The sequence below is a fragment of the Sminthopsis crassicaudata genome, chromosome 2, assembly GCF_048593235.1.
Source record: "Sminthopsis crassicaudata isolate SCR6 chromosome 2, ASM4859323v1, whole genome shotgun sequence".
Lineage (NCBI taxonomy): Eukaryota > Metazoa > Chordata > Mammalia > Dasyuromorphia > Dasyuridae > Sminthopsis > Sminthopsis crassicaudata.
Genome location: NC_133618.1, coordinates 88,586,137 through 88,609,163, shown reverse-complemented (window position 1 = coordinate 88,609,163; position 23,027 = coordinate 88,586,137). Strand labels below are relative to the sequence as shown.

General features: G+C 36.2%; 1 protein-coding gene across 1 annotated transcript in view; it reads right to left on the bottom strand.

The window, feature by feature from the left end:
• The window catches only part of PRKCE (protein kinase C epsilon), a gene marked incomplete in the record, with an annotated part of 664,757 nt that overhangs the window by 215,645 nt on the left and 426,085 nt on the right, over nt 1-23,027 (bottom strand). Inside the window, 4 exon segments of the mRNA XM_074286727.1 lie at nt 7,929-8,102; nt 10,995-11,194; nt 15,572-15,668; nt 19,629-19,771. Of these exon segments, the coding sequence (XP_074142828.1) occupies nt 7,929-8,102; nt 10,995-11,194; nt 15,572-15,668; nt 19,629-19,771 (614 nt within the window).

The following is a 23,027-nucleotide window of genomic DNA, read 5'->3' as shown; positions in this document are numbered from 1 at the left end:
CATTGCAGTACAGCACAAAAAGATTATTGAAATTTAACTCATTTGAAAACATCCTTCTTGTTGCTTTTTAAGGATTTTTCCATTTGATGTTACTCTCCCTCCTCCCCCATAGCAGTGAGGGAAGTTCTCCAAGTGAGAATCACAGGGGACTTATTCTCCATTTTCTTGCTGGGTCCTCAGAACTGTTAAATCTAAGATGTACAGCCCTTAGAGGGAATCAATCCCCCCCCCATATAGACACATGCACATACACATACACACACTAACACACACATACACACACACACACAACAATTTAGGAACAAAATTACATTGCAATTGCAATTATAAATAATAAAAAAGCACGCCTATATTTATTTATGGCAAGTTTTGTGGATCAATTTGATTAGGATTATAGCCATGAGGTCCTAAGACATAAGTGCTGTATTATTCTAATTATGTCTGAGAATTGAATTTCCTATAACAACAAAAACAAATTTACTATGTCCATAATCCATTTCCCCCAGGAAGAAGAAACAAGCAACTAACTCTTCACTGAAGTAAAAATTTCTCTTCTCTTCTCCCCATTTTTATCATTGTTCCTACTTTCCCACAAAGCTCTGAGCTCTGATGCACATATGGAGTACTCAAAAATTCTGAACATAAAATCACAAAGAAATGCAGTTCAAAGAAAAGAGAGGGTATCTGGAGGCTGAGGGGTCAAGCACCAGCTCTGCCATGTTTGGGGGCATTGGAGCAAGTCCTTTTACCTCCCTAGGTCTCAGTTTGCTCATCTAAAAATAAGGGATAGAGAGGAAATGGACCAGATGACCTCTAAGCTTTCTTCTTATGCTAAATCCAAGATTACTGACAATTTTAAAAGTTTCACCCTGTTGTTAATCACAGTACTCTCCCAGCTATTCAGGAACTGCTGACGCTATTGGATCTGTTGCTTCTCTGACTCCCCTTCCTTTTCCTGCTCCTGCTCCTCTTATCTCCCCCAAATTACATTCTGGGGAAAAAAGGGTCTGGGAAACTGCAAAAAGACGGGGAATCCATTGCCAACTACAATTTGCTTCTTGGAAATCAAAATGGGTAAAGAACTTGAAATAGACGGTTAGAATTAGGTTGAGAGAGAGTTTTTGAGTTTCCAGCTACCTCCAATCCCTAAGGCTACCAAAAACTGAAAGGCTCAGCTCAGGGTCCATCTGGGATCCTGATAGATCTCAGTTGTAAATATAGGTATAGATATTTATAGATATATGTAAATATACACCTATTTAAACAACTGTGCAAGTGTATTATGTATATAAAGTTGTGTAAATATATGCATGTGTGTATATATTCTCACAGAGAGGTATATGCATATATACAGATATTAATATATATATAATATATATATCTTCAAAAATATATACATATATACATGCATATTACACAGCTGTCCATCACACACACACATATATATACACATTAGTGTATATGTATCTTCATATTCTCATGTACATCTTTGTTATATTTATTCATATGCATGCTCACATATTAGTGAGAGGATGACATATAGATGAGTCTATTTTAGCTATTTCTATATTACTCTTTCACACATACATACATACATGCATTTGCTGGAGTTTTACTAGCACAGTGATCACTGCCATATCTATTAATTAGTTCTGGAAAATTGGTGATATTTCATTTGTTTTCTCCTCTTCTAGACCCTGAGAGAAAAGTGGAGCTAAATGGTCTTCCTCACAAACAGATCCCCCATTTTTTAATGGTCATTAGTTCCCTGCAGGGACTAAATATAATACCAGTCCTCCAGGCCAATGTCAGTGGGCTTATATAATTGACCTCCAAGATTCTCATGGAGCAGAATGGGACAAGCTCGGCACCTGCTCCCTTTGAGGCTTAGCCAGGGAGCCGGGCTCAGTGAACATAGTGACTTCTCAGCACTCAGACTTACGCAATGGGGAGGAGAATTCTCAAAGAAATGTTTTCCTAGGTGACATTTATTCCTTCATTTTTAAATAAAATAATCCCCCTCAAATAATTAAATCTGCACTTAACATGATTATTACCTTGTGTGTGATAAACAAACAAGAGTGAAAGAAATCTTAATAGGATTGAAAGCAAATGTTTGCTTTCTTTAATGAGATGACAGCATCCAGGTCAAAACCAAGTTCAGGGTGGGAAAGGTACATACCTGGCAGAGGAAAGGTAAGTCCAAGAGTAATGAGATGTAGCCAGGACAATAAGGTCTTCTCCTCCCTCCCTCCACCTTATTCATGTTAGAATGTCTTCCCATTACATCTTCTTTATATAAATCTCATTCATTCTTCAAGGCCTTACCCAAGGTTCACCTTCTCCATGAAGTCTTCTCTGACTGAACTCTCACCACTCCCCAAGACACTTTTTTCTTAGCTCTTTTAGTATTTTTAAAAGCTTTTTACATTAAATTTTATTTTTTTAATTAACAAAAATCTCTCCTCTCCCTCCAACCACTCCCAACTTTCAAAAAAGAAGAAGAAGAAGAAGAAGAAGAAGAAGAAGAAGAAGAAGAAGAAGAAGAAGAAGAAGAAGAAGAAGAAGAAGAAGAAGAAGAAGAAGGAGAAGAAGAAGAAAAAGAAGAAGAAGAAGGAGAAGAAGAAGAAGAAGAAGAAGAAGAAGAAGAAGAAGAAGAAGAAAAAGAAGAAGAAGAAGGAGAAGAAGAAGAAGAAGAAGAAGAAGAAGAAGAAGAAGAAGAAGAAGAAGAAGAAGAAGAAGAAGAAGAAGAAGAAGAAGAAGAAGAAGAAGAAAGAAAAACAAATCTTATAACACATATTCATAAAGCATATTCCCACATTGGTCATGTCCAAAACATATGTCTCATTCCACACCCTGTGAAGTTGCTGATTATTTAATATTTGAACTATACTACTGAACCCTTGGTCCTATATAGTCAAAAAGTTCTATATAGTAAAAAAATTCTAACTCTAATGGGAATTAGAAGGCAGCTCAAGAGCCACCTAGCCAATTTTGCATCCGAGGCACAAATTCATCTTTCTAAAGTATCTCCAAGAAGGAATTATCCAGTTTCACCTTGAATCCCTCTGTGACTATTTTTCAGTCTCACTAAATAACTATCACACTTCTTCTCATGATCAGAATAACAAAACTCCCATTTTTATGTGCCTTCCTCATAACCCTGTGAGGATTATTTAAAATGCATATTTAATTATCAATATTCCTATTTTACAAATCAGGTTCAGAGAATTGACGTGAATTACTTATTATTGCATAGGCAGAACATTTATGCAGAACCAGGCTTTGCTCCCAGGGCTTTTGATCCTAGGTCCAATGTTCTTTCCATCACCATATTAATGTTCTAACTTGTGGAATAAAGCAAACTTTAAAACAAAACAAAATAAAAAAAAAACCTAAATCCCTTTATAAATTCAGGATAGTGATTCAAATATTTGAAAATGAATGCCTTTTAAATGTCATTTTTTGTAAATGTAAATGTCAGGGCAGCTAGGTAGTGCAGTGGTTAGAGTGCAAGGCCTGGAATCAGGAAGACTTGAGTTAAAATCCAGTCTCTGACAATTATTACCTGTGTCATCCTGGGCTAGTCACTTAATCCTGCTTACCTCTATTTATTCATCTATAAAATGAGCCAGAGAAGGAAATGGAAACCCATTCCAATATATTTGCCAAGAAAACTCCATCTGAGATCATAAAGAGTCATATATGACTGAAATGACAGAACAACAACAAGGATTTAATTTTTAAAAAATTTACACATTATGTGGAAGGGACTATGCCAGGCCTCAGACGTAAAAAAATGAACCAATACACAGTTCCCCCCCTCAAGAAGCCCACTATCTAGTGTATACTCCATATATGAAACAAATATGCTATAAAGCGGAAAGGGTAAAGGCCAAGGGAAAATTCAAGCAAAGCATTGCAATATAATGTGATTATTATGGAGATAATTTTCAGTCAGGGAATCCTAAATTTAGGATTATCAGATTATTAGGTAAGAGAGATTTAACTATGGAGGTGGTTCCTATTCCTTTGCTTGGAGGAAAGGAAGAATTTAAACAAATGAAGATAAAGTAATTTTTCCAAGTAGAGGAAGAAATATAAATCTGGAATCCCTCCAGGACCAACAAACCTCTTTAGCTTAAGGCCAATCTAGATTTTCCCATGGAATATCAGAATTCAATTCATGTTTGTCCATAGCTCTTGGTACCATCAAAAAATGGCTCATAGAAGTGGAAAATGAGCAGATGCCCACCAACTGGGGAATGGCTGAAGAAGATGTTATATGAAAGTAATGGAATATCATTGTTCTATTAAAAAATGATGAACAAGCTGATTTTAGAAAAGCCTGGAAAAATTTATATGAATTGATGCTGAGTGAAATAAGCAGAACCAGAAAAACATTATGTACAGCAACAACAAGACTATGTAATGATCAATTACGGGAGACTCGATTCTTCTCAGCAGTTCAATAATCCAAGGCAATGTCAATAAACTTTGGATGGAAAACATCATTCACATTTAGAGAGAGAGCTATTATTATATTACTCAATATAAATCAACACATGTTCTGTTCATTTTTTCTCCTGTTTTTTTTTTCTTGTGTTATTTTCCTTTTGTTCTGATTTTTCTCTCCCAACATGATTCATATGGAAATATGTAAAAAATGAACACACACACACACATATATATATATATATATATACACATGAACATATATGTATAACAAAAATGAAGTTGATTTACATGTAACTGGGGGAAATTTTAAAAAAAGAAAAAGAAAAATATAATTTGACTCTTCTAAGAGAATATAAGAATCTGGCTGTTGTTTAGGGTTATACAAGGATGAGAAAAGGACTCTAAGCTCCCCTTCAAGAGCCAGACTAAACACCAAATATAGAATATAATTTATTTCACATGACTAAAACATGCAAAAGACTTTTATCTGACTCCATAAATAGTGAAGACATCTCCTTTCTTCCCTCCCTCCTTTTCTTCCTCCCTCCTTCTCCCCCCCCCCTTTCTCCACCTCCTTCTCCAGGATCTATCCAACTCAACCAATTTAGAATACTGCCCTAAAGACCCAACAAGAAAAGATCAACTTATGGTGGACCTATGCATCTCTCCAAACTTAAAGCTCTAACCCAAGGATATTTAAAACCCTTCTCTCAAAAAGTAATTACTTTTGGTTTCTAGTCCTCCACTGTCATCACCACAACTACTAGACCTTCACAGTCCATATGACTCACAATACCGCTGATGGGTGAAGTTCAGGGATGCTCCTCATCCATCATCCACTACTTCTGATGCCCACAGATCCTGTCTTGAACCCAATCTTTGGCTTGGTCTAGAGAACTCTCTGCCACTGCCACTGGTCCAGTTCTTTGCTCATATTCTTACCTATCCCAGCTTGGCCCAGAAGCTTCTTACTGTCCCGCTCCTGTCTCTGTTTGCTGTCATTCCTGGCATCATGTGGTTCCCTGAAGGGGCCCACGGATACCAAGATGTCTTTCTGTAGAAATGATTCTGAGATTATTTCTCATTTCTGTTGAACTTCTTGGATTTTTTTTAAAAAATCTAATCAACTCAAAATGAGTTAAAGGTATAAACTTAGTTGCTGGAACTAATGTGAATGAGTAACAACAAAGATTTCATAAGAACTTCATGAAGTCTAAAGAATTCACAGAATGTTCAGGAGGGCTTCCTGCTGGGGCTTACCTATTCTATTTAATAATAATAATAATAACAACAACAGTTAACACTTATGTGGAATTTACAATGTGCCAGACACTGTACTAAGTATTTTACAATTATTTCTCTTTTGATTCTCACAATAACCCCTGGGATATAGGTACTATTATTCTCCCCATTTTACAGACAAGGAAGCTGAGGCAAACAAAGGCAAATAGATAACTTGCCCGGGATATCATAGCTGGTATATGTCTGAAGCTCGATTTGAACTCAAATCTCCTTGACTCCAAACTCAGAACTTTATGCATTACGTCACCTAGGAAACACTTATGTTGTTTTTTTAAATCTCCTCAGTCCCTTAGAGGAGTAGTGTCAAATTCAGAACCCTGAATGCAGCCTACTGACTTAAGAAAAATTACAAATTAACATTATCTATGTTACATTGTGTTTTCTGTCATTTTGTTAAACATTTCCCAATTACATTTTAATCTGACTTAGGCCTGCACTGGGGAGTATTGTATAGACCTCTGACCTAGACTATATGTTCAATGAAAAATACTTCTTTTAATCTTCTCTCCTTAAAATCTCAGTGTTGGGCAAAAAGCAGGAACTCAGCAAACAGCATCATAAGACCCAAAGCTAAAAGGTACTGAGAAGCTTTCAAATCGACCCTTCCTATTCACAAAGGAGGAAATTGATGTCTACTTTGGATAAGTGATTTGCCCAAAGTCAAACAGACAATAAACAGCAGAGTTGAAATTGGAATCCACATCTTAATCTTCGGATTTAAAACCCAATGGCTTTTCTCCTATATCACCGTCTCCTGCGGCTCCAAATCTACTGTTCTTTCTACCCCATTGCTGACTGATATAAAAAATTCATATTTACCAAAAAAGAGATGAATTATATGGTGATTATTTGCTTTATAAAAGGATTCATCATGAGGTTCTTTTAATCTCCTTTAGACTTTTAAGCTAAGTATAAAGTATACTGTATACGCAGTGAATTTCAAAAAATGATTCATTTTACAAGAATGTTATTGCTTGCAACTTTTCAAGACTGTGTGTGTTATGTGAAGTCCATCTGTACTCTGTAGTCTAGTGCTAGTATGAAATGGGTGGTGGAAAGATGGTTTACCATAACATTGGAAAGGTGAGCAGTGGTTGTAAAAGGACAGTAGAAATTTACCACAGAAGTCACAACAAGGCGGTTAAGGGTGATACACAGGGGAGCAGAAAAAAGTCCCTTAATCTCCACGTTCCTTTTGCTTCTTTGCTTTCATAAATACAATTAGAGGCATCTGACACAATTCTATATTCAAAACAAATTTCCAAGTGCACACAGACACACCAGAGTTAGAAAGTTCTTGTTGCCAAGATTGTAGTTATTTCCCCTACCCACCCCTATTTATACATTCCCCCCACCAGAGATATATGGGGGATGAGCCTCAATTAATATGAACTATACCTCCCACTCCTTTGCAGAAAAAGAAAATGAACACTAGCCAAAGTCATACAACCTAATTTAGTACTTTCCCCACTATTTACCAAATTTCAAACTCACTCTTGAGTTGAATAGAAAAAGAGTTCTACGAGCTTGAAATTTTCATTTTCTACTTACTACAACTTACATGGCCAATCAGTCCATAATATCTTTGCTTCTTTACTGCCATCTTCTGGTACCTTCAGTATGTTATAGCATTGAATAATGCTCCAATTATAATGTATTGGTATTATAATTTATAAAACATTTTCACTTCTATGACCATTCCTCATTAGGAATTTTCCTCAGAGGAAATGGGTCAGATAGGTTTAATGACATTTTTGCCAGACTAGTGAAGAAACTGTATCCCAAGGAGGCTCATGAACTTCTCTGAGATCCCAAAGTAAGCCAGCAGCAGGACTGGGACTGGATCCGAGGTCATTTGCATCCTAACCCAGTGTCTCTTCCATTAGACCAGGAGTTCAGCCACACTACATGGCCCAGTTCTACCACAAGGGAGTTTAGCTGTTGCCAGAATCCCTTCATTTCCATACAGTTAATTAGACCAACTCTGCTCTTAAAGAAAAATTGTTTCCAAGGTTACACTGTTCTTTTCAAAGAAATAATCCACTATTTTCATAAATTCTTTATAGACAGAGTACACAGTGATACTTTAACTGCTTTTTCACCTGAAATTCACCATTCTGGTATCCCACCCTCTCTAAGGAGACAGTCATCAAACTTGCTGACCCTACCTTAGTCTGGAAGCAGCAGTAGAGTTGTGTTAGGTAGGGGTGTTTTCGTGCTAGAGCTAAAATCCTCTTTTCTGTCATTGTGCAATCTACATCATCATCCTGAAGAATGACATCTTTCTTTAAGACCTTCACAGCATATACCTCATCTTTGCCCTTGAGTTCAGCTAGCATGACCTGAAATCAAGCAAAATATTTCCATTAAAGCATTTCTACATCCAGATACCCAGGTAAAAACCCACATCAGCCAATGATATGTGACCATATTTCTTTATAAATAAACAATGTTTTATCATATAAGCAAAAATTAATCATACTGATTTTATTTATTTAATTCTCATTTGTATAGCACCACAGTTTTCATAAAACATTTTCCTCACAACAATCATGTAAAACTGATAATCCAAAGATTATTTTCTCCATTTGACAGAAAAGAAAACCCTCAAAAAGGTTCGAACAGCTAGTGAGTATTGGGATTTGAATCCCTCCAAACCTTGCCTTTCCCCCCTTTTTATATAGCAGGTATACACGGTACAACTTTTATATAGCAGGTAAAAGAGGTTTTTTTTATTCACATTTGAATCATAAAATTCCATGGCTATTATCCAACTGAATCCAAGAACTTTAAAACCTAATTAGGGAATCCATGATGCTTGCCTGAAAACACTTTGATTACTTACATAAAACCCACACACTTTAAAATTGGTTTCAACTTGAACTGTGTTTTTTCCTCTAAAAATACAGGGGATAATCCAATGATTTTGTTATGAAGAGAGCCATCTACACCCAGAGAGAGGACTGTTGGAACTGAATGTGGTTCACAACATAGCATTTTCACTCCTTTTGTTGTTGTTTGCTTGCATTTTATTTTCTTTTTTATTTTTTCCTGTTTGATTTGATTTTTCTTGTGCAGCAAGATACTTGTATACATATGTATGCATAACATATATTGGATTATTTGCCATCTAGGGGAAGGGATAGGAGAAGGGGAGGGAAAATTGGAATACAAGGTTTTGCAAAGGTTAATGTTGAAAAATTATCCATGTATATGTTTTGAAAATAAAAAGCTTTAATAAAATTTTAAAATAAAGTAAATATAGGAGATAGACTTATATGATTCTCACACACATTCTGTCTTTACTATATGGAAACCTTGAATTGCTTAATTTTCCCTCCATAATGTTGGTATCACATGCTTAGAATGAGGAAGTCCAGTTTCTAGCAAAATTCTCACATGGCCTCGGAACTTTGGTCCAGGTCTTTTTTAGCTTTTTAAAAGCTTGTTTTGAAAAAAAAAAAAAAAAGAATAAATAAAATAAAAGAATGTAGCAACTTTAGGAATTATCATTCTGGCCCTGCCCCTAAGATTTAAGGATCAGATAGAGGGAGGTAAAGGACCTGGAAAAAATAATTCCAAATACCCTGGAGCAATTGTACACATTCATTCTCTTTGAGTTGGTCAATGGGAAAGACATGGAACAGGGCCATATGTCAAGAAGTCAGCTGACCTACATAGTAAAATGTTCAAGTATCCAGGGCTTGCCATAACATGTTTCCTCTTGATCTTCCAAGGCTAGTTTGCTTGTCTCCAGAGCTTCAGTGTCTCTGCTCTTTAGATTTCTGAATGGTCAATTCCCATTAACTCCCTGTGCAATTCTTGTTTCAGAGAGATGCATGATGACCCCAGATTAAGTCCAGGTGTTGAGTTATGGAGGAAGTCAAGGGTTGGAGTTCAAATTCTCTATTTCTCGTTTTCCTTCACCCTTCCTGCCTTCCATCTAAAATAATAATTATCTATCTATTCATTTCTCTATAGAGATATAGACACACACATATATGTGTGTCTTTATATTATAGTACCCTCCTGAAGATTGACACATTATCATATACGTTATAATATGCATTATACAAATGAGACATTGAAGCTATATCACCTATTCTTGTGTTCACCCATTTGGGAAAGATCAAAGGAAAGCCTAAGCTGAGGACACTGGTTTATTGCTTTGGATGGATCCATGGTCTCATCCTTGTGGGCAATCTTTCTCCTACTGCAAATCACAATCCTTCCACATGCTTACAGGATTCTTGTTCATGTCTTTCCATTAATCCTCTATAGATTATCTAACCAACACATGGACAGTATTCCTCTCCTTCCTTTAAGACCTTTGGATTATTGGTGTTCCTAGTATGCAGAGAGCAGTGTTGAAGCGTTTTTGATTTACTTTAAACCACAAACTCACAAAAGAAAGGGATCTCTCTTTGTAACATGCTTCACACAGTAATCAGGCCAGAACCCAACATAGAAAGAAGGGGGAAATGGATGATACATATGCTTTGATGTAGACAAAATGAAGCTAACATTGATTTAGGCTTGTCAGATAGACCCACTTAAGAGACAATCATAATTCATAGAGCTCATTTTAAGAATTAAAGATTAAAAATTTAAGAATGAATTAAAAGCAAGACCTCCGACTAAGCAAAAAGAAGAAGGAGGAACAGAAGATAAGAAAGGATGAAGAGATATAGGTGAAGGAAAAAAAAGAGAAAAGGCCAGAATATGTCTGTGTATGTATACATATACATTAACATATATACACATACCCATATATGTGTGTGCATATATGTGTGTGTTCTCTGTCTATGCACACATACACATGTGTAAATAAATATGTGTGTGTACATATATATATATATATATATATAAAATAAAATATTCTCTTTATTTCTCTCTCTCTCTCTCTGCCTGTCTCTCCACACACACACATTCTTTAACTTTCCAAAATGTTTTTATATCATTTATCTCATTTGGCCATTACTAAAACAGACAGACACAAAAAACCTCTAAGAGTTAAGAGAAGAAAACTATTAATCCGATGTGACTAAGATTATCCAGCTGGCTATAATAGGAAGGAAACTTCACAGGACCTATTTGAACCCAGGTAACCCAACATTAGAGAATATAAATGAGGCAATAATGCCTTGAATACAGTGAGTCCCTAATAAATGCTTGTTGAACTAAATTGAACACCTTGGTTAAGTAAACTCATAAGAATCATTGACACTACATACCTTTCCAAAGCTTCCTTTGCCTAACACCTTGATGAAGTTGAACTCTTCCAGGCCCATCCGCTTCGTCTGACTCTGTCGGATCTCGCCATTCTCTCCGGGGCTGGCCAGTTGACCATCTGTTGATGATGCTGCCCGGTGTTCCTCCCCTCGGTTGTCAAATGACAAGGCCTTTCTAATGTTGTTTTCAAGTTCTTTGATTTCTGAAAACAAGGATGAAAAATCATGGGATTAAGCAGAGAATTCCATGGTCTCCTTTTCCTTCTAATGTTCAAGTTTTTTCCTTTCCTCCCTTTCTCCTCCACACCCCAGATCTCCTTTCTTACTCTCTTCTCAAATCTTGCCATAGACCCAGTGTTGTACCTGTTGATTTATTTAGACCCTAGATTTATAATGCACAGGGACATTGGACAGTATCACATTTTGTAGAGAGCCTAGCATGGTATCCTCTATAGGAAGACAAGATGAGCTCCAGGTAGACCTCAGAATCTTGTGACAACCCCAAAGTAACAAGCTTGGTAGATCCTATTCTAGGATCTAAAAATAGTGACAAGAATGACCATAATTACTAAGAACAGCAAATTACAGCTGATATTCCTATTCTTAAAGAGGTGTCATCTCTATCTTTGTTTTGCTCTATTTCTGAATTTGCCCTAATTACTTATTTGACAATAAGGACTTCTCTGGAAGATGAGCAATGACTTATGATTACAAACAATAGAATCCTCCCCAAGTGTGTTTGAACATATAGGAGATTATCTCAGACACGGTAGGAATCCTTCTACACATTTAGAAGATTTTGCAAGAACAAATTGTCTTTCTCTCTCTGTTAGAATATATGACGTGTATTATATGTATATGATAACACTAGTTAATCCTTTGACCTTTTATATTTGAAGAAGCTTTATCATTAGCTACTCATTAACTAAAGGCACACACTAGACTGTGCAGAAATGGACATCTTCAGCATAATCTGATTTCAAAATATATCGATGAATAAATAGGATTACTGGATGGGGTAGATAGAATTATTAACTCTTTGGAATCAAGATAAGGCTTTGCTTCTGCAAGATACCCCTCAGATGAAAGGATCTCTGTGGCTTTTCATCCAAAGGTCTAAATGAGTAGATAAAAAAAAAAAAATTGTTTGCTTGCTTTTCCCCTAGAATTTATCCTGCTGATTTGGAAATCATCGGGGGCTATTGAAAAAATCAGAATGTGTCTACATAGATACATCAGAACACAGAAATTGATTCTGTAAGTATAGGTCACAAAATGTAAGAGCTAGAAGAGATCTTAGAGATTATCTCATCCAATGTCCCCATTTTAAAGATGAGGAAACTGAAGCCCAAGGAAGGTGTGACTTTTGCAAAGTTACACAGCTCTAAGTGATTCGCTGGGCTTCAAACCCAAGACTCTTCCACTAAACCATGATGCTTCTGATACCCTTGGTATGTGGAGTTGAGGACAAAAGAATAGCTCTCATTAAAGTGATAGTCCTCCCTGAACCCATAGCTTCCTGTCTCCAAATGAATCTGAGTCAACCTCTTCTTACTGTCACACAAAAGCAAGTCTCACAAAGAAAAACTCCCAGAAAACACATGGTACTAGCACAGTGTTAAATGCTGAAGCCTGAATAGCTTCTGGAAGGTGACATTTCATTAATTTAGGATAAGGTATGAGATTAATAATGACTGGCATGTATACTACTACTTTTTATTATTCAATTCTATTTTTCCTCTCTATCTTCACCTTAACCAGGTAGACATTAATATCTTCACTTGACAGATGAGAAAAGTGAACCTCAGAACCAAAGTATCTCGTCCAAAGTCATATAATAAATTAGCCCAGTCCCCACAATCACGTCTCCTAATTCTTACCTACCCAGTGTTCTTCCCAAAACACGCCCTAATCATTATAAATGATTTTTTAAAATAAAACCATAGATTGGTTCTAGGAACTCATTCATGAATTCAATGCACAGAAAGTTGAAAGGGACCTTAGAAATTACCTGTCCCAGAAGTTCTTAACCTGAAGGTTTGTGAACTTCCTTTAAATTTTTTTTGATAATTATATTTCAAAATGGCAGATTTCCTTTATAATAGTATGTACATTACTTTACGCATTCTAAGGAGCCTTTATATTTTATTAGATTGCCCAAAGCATCCTTACCTTTTTTTTTTTTTTTACAAAGCCCTAAGAACTGGTCCAACCTCTTTATTTATAGAGATGAAGTAATATGTTGATAGTCCCAGGGTTAGCAAGCAGCAGAGCCACTTTCTCAACCCAAGTCGTCTGACTAAATTGTGCCATCTCTTCAATATACCCTGAGGCTTCTCTTGGGGATATCTTATAAAAGTCATATGATAAAACATGCACATCGTCCCAGAGATCACTCATTCATTCCAAAGCCCCAGGTATAGTATTTATTAAATTAAAAATTATTTTCAGTCTTCCAAGGCCTTCATTTCCTGGTATTCCCCAGCACTGAAGGAAGAACTAATTCATTTCCTTTTGGTTAGCAAGTTGAAATTAGTTTCTCATTAGAAACTAAGGTAAGGTTATAAATAATCACATCCATAGGATTTATCCTGAGGTTAGGCTACACTGAGCCAAGAAGTTGGGGTTCTACTCTCACTTTTGCTCAATGTGCGACTCTTAAGTCCCTTCCCTTGTATGGGCTCTAGTGTCCTGATCTGTATAATGGGAACAGTAATGAACCATTGGCTCTTCTTATCTCACAGACTAATGAGAAAAGAAATAAAGGACAGTGATTTGAAAAGGCAAAAGGTGAAGTTTTTTGTTAATATTATTGAGAAAAAGCAAATACTTCCCTTAAGCACTATGAGGGCAGGGCCAGTATCTCATGTAAACTTCTAGAGCTTCCAGTATTCAACTCTGTTCTTGCTACACAGTAGTCTTGGTCTTTATTAGCTAAGGTCTTTAATGAATCTCAACTACCTATTCAATGATTAAAGTTAAGTAAGAAATAAATGAAGCAAAAATGTCCTTTTTACCTGGTCAAAAATAGATAGATAAAAATATAAATAAAAACTAAATGAACCTGGTAGTTTTGGAGGACAAAGTGAAGCAGGTGACCTTGCCCAGCCCTCCCTCACTCAAATCCAATTCACTTGCATGTCACGGCATCACCTCCCTGATGTCATGGCCATCTCCAAGAATGAAGGACAAACAACAACCTCTGTGAGAAGGAGCTACCCCACTGAGCAACACAGCTAGCTTCATCTCTTGGGGTCTGGCTCTAGGTTTCTTTTCTTAAAGAACAAGCCTTAAATTCAAATCTGGCTCTCACTGACTGGCCAAGCCTGCTTGGTCTTTGTTGTCCACAATAGCAATTGTTTTGGTCAGAAACTCTGAGGGTTTCCCCTCCTAATGGACATATTTTTTGAGTAGATAAAAGAGTACATTCTCTGTCTCATTTCTTACCTAGCCTTCATCACTGATTTGTCATTGCCAAACTGGGACCTTAGCTTAAAAAGCCCAAAGTCTCCCATTGCACCCAGGGCCATCTCCAATCTTCCTGAGCTATATCTGACCACTAAACCCAGTTGGCTCTGGAGGGGAAAGTGAGCAGATGACTCTGCACAGACCTCCCTCACTTAAATCCAATTCATTTGCATAACATGACATCACTTCCCTGATGACATGAAACAACATCAACCAACAGTAAGCATGTGATTGAATGAATTGGATGAATGAATAAATGTCATTTCTATGATATTTAAATATTTAACAATCCCAAGCCTACTGAAACCATAGCATCCTGATATTTTCTCAGGATAAGTCAAGTCCTCGTGAATTTACAAACAAGAGTGGAATGGAAATGAAAGAACACTGAATGTGGAATCAGAAGACTTGAATTCATGTTCTAGTTCAAAGAGGCAAACTTGAGGATCTCTCCCAGCTATAAAGCCTGTGGCCCTCAAGATTGAAGCTGACCTCCCTATCATAGCCCAACATGGTTCCCACAACCATATTTGCTTAAGATACTCAGACATGTGATTCTCCACCTCCCTCTATCCTTGGCCTATTCCAATTCTAATTCCAAGATAAAGAGTTACAATGAGAAAGAATGGGATGGTCTGGTGGTGAGGAGGACCCAGACATAGGAAATTTAGTGGAAAATGGATACAGATGGTGGGAGGAAAGATTACAGATGGGCAAAGCGGCTGTACCCATAGCCCGCTAGTCACAGGAGAAAAGATAGGAAGGAAAGGACCATAAACCTAGAGGATGTTTTGCTTCTCAACACTGCCACAGAGGAACTTTAGAAAAGGCACAGTCACTCAAGAAGGGCTTCATAATTCAGTGCCTTGCACACAGGAAGCCTTCAGAAATCACTGTTGAATGACTGAATGAGAAAAAGGAATATGGAGATCTTCCTCAGAAGTTTACTTTGAGGAAATAGGGTTTAGGTTTCCAAATCACATTCAATTAAATGTACTACTTACTGTGATCCTACTCTATATGCGAAGCACCTTTTTGAAAAAAAGATTATAACAAGCTGGCACCCTAAAAGTACCATTTGAAATTGAAGGAAGAGCATCACAGCTTCTCACCTTGATCACAAGGGGAGGTGGGCGCTGACTTGGATCGATCTTCTTCAGATGGGGAACTTCCAGGGACTGGCTGCTGAGACTCAGCACCTGCAATTAGCTGAGAGCATAGACACACAGACAAACACATGGTTAACTAGGAAGTCTCTGGTCCCAACTCAACAAAGCGGCTGAAAGACAGTGTACTTTCCAAATCATAATTTACTTTAAAGGCTGTGATCTCAAAAGGCTCCCACTCTCCTTAAGAAGAGAGAGAGAGACACACACACACACACAGAGACAGAAAAGGAGAGATATGGAGAAACAGAGGAAAGGAGAGGAAAAAAGAGAGAAAAGAGAGGAGAGGAAAAACAAAGGGGAGAAGAAGAAAGGAGAGGAGAGGAGAGGAGAGGAGAAGAATTTCCAAGTATTTGTATGATTCTCTGATTATTTTGATCCCATCCATGCTTTGAAGTCAATTTCAAATGTTTGCTCTGTGAAGTTTTCCCAGATTACCTAGGTTAGAAGTGATTTCTATCCTCTCTCTGAATTCCTAGAACATGGTCTATTTATTCATTTGGCCATAATTTTATACTACTTTGTACTGTTAATTTTTTATTAATTTACTTAAATTTTATCAAAATTATGTATTTAATTTAAATAAAATAATTTTATTTTGTTGATTTTTAAATTTTATATTGTAATAGCTTATATATAGAAATTTATGAAATAGTTCAAGACCAGGAATTCATTTAATCTTCATAATAGATTTGTGAGATTGGTACTTAGGATAGGGAAAAGAATCAGATCTGTGAAATTATTAATATAGGGAAGTTCAGGATGAGCAAAGTTCTTCTGCCAAAACAAGTTAGTATCTTCTCTGAAACTTATATTCTAAGAGTTACCTAGAACGCTGAGTCTTAAATGACCTGCCCAGGATAACGTAAGTATTGTCAGATATGTGTGTCAGTACACCTCAAAGAGATCAAGGAAAGAGGGAAAGGACCCATATGGACAAGAACATTTATAGCAGTTCATTTTGTGGTGGCAAGGAACTGGCCTAAGGAGAGACCCATCAATTGAGGAGTCAAAACTTAGGTTTACAGCTGAGAAGTTACCCAGTTTTCCATACTACAGGAGCCTTGTTCCCCCCTAATCTTTCATGCTAAGTTGAGTTCTGGCAATCATTCTGAAAATAACAGAAACAAGAAGACTAAACTATTTTTCAGTGTTTGCATTCAATGAAATTCAAGTGGTAAAAATATCATAATCATAAGCCCTTATTTTTGGCTATGTCAACTGCTAAAATGATCCATGCTGGCCTCTTTCCAACAGGTCTTACAATAACCCAGGATATTTGGCTGAACCCCAGATCCTGGAGGGGCACTAGAGTTGTGCAGAAATCTGTATTTTTTATGTCATTTTTATATTGTATTCTTCTCCCTCCCCCTCCCCCCGCTGGGGTTAAGTGACTTGCCCAGGGTCACACAGCTAGGAAATGTTAAGTGTCTGAGATCAGATTTGAACTCGGGTCCTCCTGAATTCAGGACTGGTGCTCTATCCATTGCGCCCCCTAGCTGCCCCCTTTTATATTGTATTCTAATCAATAATAAAATTATTTTGTTATATTATTTCTGGCACAAGAAAGGGGAAAAAAGGAAGTCTTTAGTGAAAGACTCTACTTTGTTCTTATTTCCATCCTAGACATTCATTTGACTGTGGCCTTAAGAATATACTGCCTGGAGGGGAAACTAGATGGTACACTAGCCCTCAGGAAGACCTGAGTTCAAATCTGACTTGAGACATTCAATACTTACTAGCTGTGTGACTCTAGGCAAATCACTTAACCCTAGTTGCCTCATTGGGCAACATACATACACACACACACACACACACAAAGAATATACTGGCTGGAAAAAATTGTATATGTACAAAAATATTTATCTATCTAATTTATATAAATTTCAATTTATATAAATATCTAATTTGGTAATTTGTATGAATAAAAATTTCATTTATCTTTTTGTGATGGTGAGCAAATGGAAACTAAAGAGAGTCTATAACTCAGGTACTTGTGAATAAATTAGGACATATGAATATAACAAAAGACCCCTGTGCTGTAAGAAATGATGACAGGAATGGTTTTAAAGAAATATGGGAAGTCTCATACAGACTGATGGAGAGTGAAGTGACAAGAAGCAACACAATAAGTGACACTATAACATCATCTTTGAAAAAAATAAACAATTTTGAAGACTTAAGAAGTCTGATTTTTATAATAATCAATCATGATTCCAGAGATAAGATGATGAAACACGTTAACCATTTCCAGATAGAGAAATGATAGAATCACAATACAGAATGAAATATATAGTTTTAAATTTGACCAGCATAGAAATTTGTTTTCCTTCACTATTTATATTTGTGAAAATAGTTTTATTTTTCTTTTTTTCTTTTCATTTTCTTGGGGAAAGTTGCTTGATAACTGAAAAAAAATGATTAAAAATATGTACTGGCTGGCATAATAACTTCTGACTCCTTCGGCTCCTTAGGACTTCAATCCAGCCCCATTCCTGTTGATGGCTATTGAAATGAGAAGTAGGGAAAGAGTAGATCATAGTTAAACATGTAGCAATTTCCCCAGTAAGAGCAGCATTTTCCATTTAGCTTTTGCAACAATACTTTTTAAAAGAAAAAAAAATTGGAAAACATGTTTTAGGAAGGAAAGCAAAAGGTATGGATCCTTCCACAGCCAAAAGTCAAAGCATTTTTGAGAGTCACTTTGGAAAGAGGTCAGGCAGCATCTACTGCCAGATGTTGTCTGGGAAATGAATGGTCCCTTTAAGTAAGCTCTAATAATTAAGAAGAGATTGGGGGTTCTCTTGCTTTTCTGGTCAAACTCAGTCCCTTGGGCTATAAGAATGGTACTAGTGTAGATTATTCTGGAAAGTTAGATGGAAGTCCTCTTAATTTTCTGCCTATAGCCAGCATGATAAAGGACTGGCTGAAGGAAATCACTTCCCCGTCCCAAGATTTATAGTTCAATTAACTTGCTTCCACTTTTCTCATAACCAGCTTTTCAAAGATTTCTGAAAACTTTTAGGCAGGAAGCCAAGGTTAGAGAAGACCTCAGACACAAAATTGCTGCTATAGCCTTGGAGAAATAACTTACATCTGTGGGCCCTGATTAATTAAAAAATATATATTATGAATCTGTCATATACATATATACATGTTATAATATATATAACATATCATGTTGATATGTGATGCATATGGCATATATGCTGTGTACCTCTACATATACATACATATCAAGTGTGTGTATACATATACATGCATGTATGTATGACTAATGTCCCAAGAATCTTGTTACAGTTTTAAGCTTTTAAATTTTAAATATATATAAATGTACATAATCTATGTAATGCATACATATATCCATAATAGACATATATATGTGTGGACATACACATTCCCCTGAAGGATAACTAACAAAGGGATCTTTTCCTATTGCATTTAGAATTTCATACTCATGGAGATCAAATTGGATTCTCTGGAAAAATACACAGATGTTTCATGTCATGGAATTTTGACCATGTCATGGGTAGCTGCATTCCGACACTATCCTGTTTCTATTTTCCTTTCCCTTTAGAAAAGTATGTTGTTCTGGGCTTTAGGGGTTTGTTTGCTTTGTTTTTGACATTTATCTTTATTAAAGCAATGCCACTGGTGGATTCCATCCCCTATTGCTGATCTTATACCGATCTGAGGGCATGGGTTTTAATGGTAGATTTTCCTCCCTTTCTCCTAGAGAAAATTTCAAAGTTTGCTCTTTAAGCTTAGATTGTTTCTTGACAAGCTTTTGCTTCACATCAGTGAAAAATAAAACAATGACTGAGACAGGCTTGTGGTGAAATATTCTTTCTTTCTTCCTTTTTTTAAAAAAAGCAGACTTATTTCAAATAAATGCTGTAAATCTCTGAGCCTACAATAAGGGGGCTTCCTGAGTCCCATTTTCCTATTTTCTATAAGGGAAAGGCATCAGCCTTGAAAAGACTCAGAGCAGCACCAAATTTACCTTTTTCCTCCTCTGGCCACTGTTGGTGATTTTATCTGGAGTGACTCCCAGGTCAGCCAGCACTTTGGCAATCCCCCTGGCATCAACCCCACAGTTGGGTGCGACATTTGTTTCACAGCGCCGATGTACATTCATCTTGCAGACTGAAAGGAGACATTGAGGATCAAATTCATATGCTTCCCAGAAAAAAAATAAAAGAAACATAACACAATAATAATTACAATAATCCCTCATGAGCTTCAGGAAGATGAGTAGGAATCATCTTCCAAAGGAAAATTGATTTTTTAAAATTCCTTCTATCCTAATCTCTTCCATAAAGCTAACCCTGCCTTCCTCTTTTTACTCCTCTCAAATAGGGAAGGCAAATTTCATTATACTTCATTACACCAATGAGAAAACTGAGAGTCAGGGAAAGGCTAGTGATCAGCACATAGAAAATAAGTTTTGTGACTTTTATCGATTCACTCTTAAACTCCATCATCATCAGTTTCTGTACCTATAAAATGAGGGGACTGGAATAATGTCTAACATTCCTTCTAGCTCTAAGTTTCTGATCCTTATAAATAAGTATTTATTAAGTACCTACTATGTGCCAGGAACTGTGCTAAGTACTGGGGATACAAAAAGAGATAAAATACAGTCTCTGCCCTCAAGGAACTTCCAATCTAATGGATGTCATGGCAAATTGATTTAACCCAGGTCTCATTATTCTGTGAGACAGACTTTTTTTGCTATTGTTCCTGATGGGTTTTGTTTTTATTTCCTTGATATTTTTGTTTTTAAATAAATGTGATTTCCTAAAATGCTTCACATTCCTTTTCATATACCACATTATATTCTGTATATGATAGACTATATTTTTCTATTTTCTCTCTTTCTCTCTAAACACACACACACACATACACACACACACACACACACAATCTACTAATTCTTCTCTTATATATAAGAAAATAGTTACTCAAAACCTGAAAATATAGCCTCCACATTCACATCTTTCTAAGGAAAGAAATCTGATGGAATTCATCAACTTCTTGAAATATAAAATGTCAGAACTAGAAGATTCAATGATTAAGCAACAAATATAGCATTTGACTTGGAGTAAAGGGACCTGGTTTTGAATCTATCCTCAGATAACTATTGTCAGTGTGACTTGAAGCAAATTCCCTGACCACTTTCAGATTCACTTTTCTCATTTACAAAATGAGTTACTAAGAGGATGAAAAGGAATTTTCATAAAGTTGTTTGTAAACCTTAAACCCCTAAAGAAAAGATATCATTATTATTATCACTGGTTAGCTTCTTTCATCTTTAAAATGACCCTAATCCTACTCGTTTTACCCACCTCAGAGATTTATTGTGAATGAAGTACTTTATAAAGCTAAAATTTAGCTTTGTAAAGTTAAAATCACAATTTTACAGAAGAGGGAGCATCTGATGTTCACAAAGATAAATGATCTCCCCAAAATCATAACTTTAGTTACGGCTGAGACTCCAACACGTATCTCCTGACTCCCAGACTAGTATTCTTTCCATTTGACCCAAACCCATCCACCTGCTAACTCTTCCTTTCCATGCTCATACTTTGCACTATATATATATTTTTTTGTAAATGAAATTATTTTTCTTAAACTGCATCTTATTTTAGATGGTCTTCAACATTTTGTATGAGCAAGCCCTCAAATTTCCTTTTCTTTGATTATTGATTCCCAATAGAGCTGGCTGGCTGTGCAGAAATTTGGTGTCCATATACTTACTGGATAAATGAGGGAATATCATATTGCCCCCTAAATGGGTAGTCAGCACTATGAATATAAATGAGCATGCTTGTCTTATCTGTATTTAGAGAGGTCTGAGAAAGAGACTATGTTGTGATATGTTACTGGCAGAAAGGTCACAGGATCTTCTCAGAATTCTCTAGCCAGCACAGCAATTGCTGTTCTGTATAGAGCACAGGGGCTGCTGGGGTAAGTTTAAAATGGTTTCTTTATCCCAGAGTCTCCCAATCCCTTTCCTGTTAGGGGAAATGGCAATATGGGGAGATAGTCCTCAGCCAAAGAGTTACAAGAAGTTCTGAAATGGATTTCTAAATTGGTTGGCAGTAAAACTGAAAAGAAACTGGGGAGGGCAGTAATAGTTTACATCCAAGAAGTAAAAAAAAAGTTAAGGAAACTTTTTTTTTTTAAGTTTAGAGAAGGCTTCAGAAGAAATGAATGAATGAATGAAAAAGCATTTAGTAAGCACTTTACTTAGAAGAAAAGGAGTTAAGAAATGTGCTTAAGAAGAAGTCAAAGAATGTACCTCTTCTTAAGCATAGTTTTTGTACCTTCTGGTGCAGCCTTGATTAAGAAAAAGGACTGGATTGATGAAACTGAAGAAAGCTCCATTGAATGAGAATACTGATTAAAGAGAGTTACCATCCCTTATGCCAAGAGGAGAATTTCTAACCACAGCATCTCCATTGGAGAGAGAAATGAGTTATATAAGTGGTGGATCTGAAATTAGCAACTCAGCTAAGGATGCAGCCAAGGAAATAGTTCTCAAACTATGGATCTATGGATCCTTGGAGGTCCTGGAGATCTTTTCTGAAGATTCATGAAGTTAAAATGATTTTCATAATAACACTAAGATGTTATTTGCCTATTATTTTCAATTATATATGTGTGAAGCTAGATTTTTCTTATATTTCAACCAAAACAATGAATCACAATAGAATGAATACAGAAACAGAGAGGAGATTCTATTAAGACAGACATAAAAGAGATTTTCTATAAAAACAATGCTAATCTCTTTCACTATTTTTTGTTTTAGAGAAATATAGTTTTTCATTAAAAATATCATTTATATTATGTGATGGGTTTATTACTTAAAAAAATGAAAAATTAGTCAATAATAACATACTAAGCATTTACTTCGTAGAAAACACTCATCTATGTACTAGAATCAAATCAATCAAATCAAATCAAATACAAAGAATCAATCGGGGCAGCTAGGTGGTGCAGGGAATAGAGCACCAGCCCTGAAGTCAGGAGGACCTGAGTTCAAATCTTAACTCAGACACTTAACACTTCCTAGCTGTGTCACCCTGGGCAAGTCACTTAACCTTAATTGCCTCAGCACCCCCCCCCCAAAAAAAAAAGAATCAATCAACATTTATTAAGCATCTCATAGGGAAAAGAACATATATAAGTCAGACCATGCAAGATAAATCCGAAGTAGATGGAATATAACCTTGGAAGGGAAAGTACTAATACTGAGGAAAAGCAGAAAAAGTCACCTAGAGGAGAGAATTTTTTATTGTAGATTTTTCAAACTAAGTATGAATCTTAAAAGAAGCCAAGGAATTTAAAAGTTGGAGATTTAAGAGGGAAAGTATTACTAGGCACAATGAACAGCCAG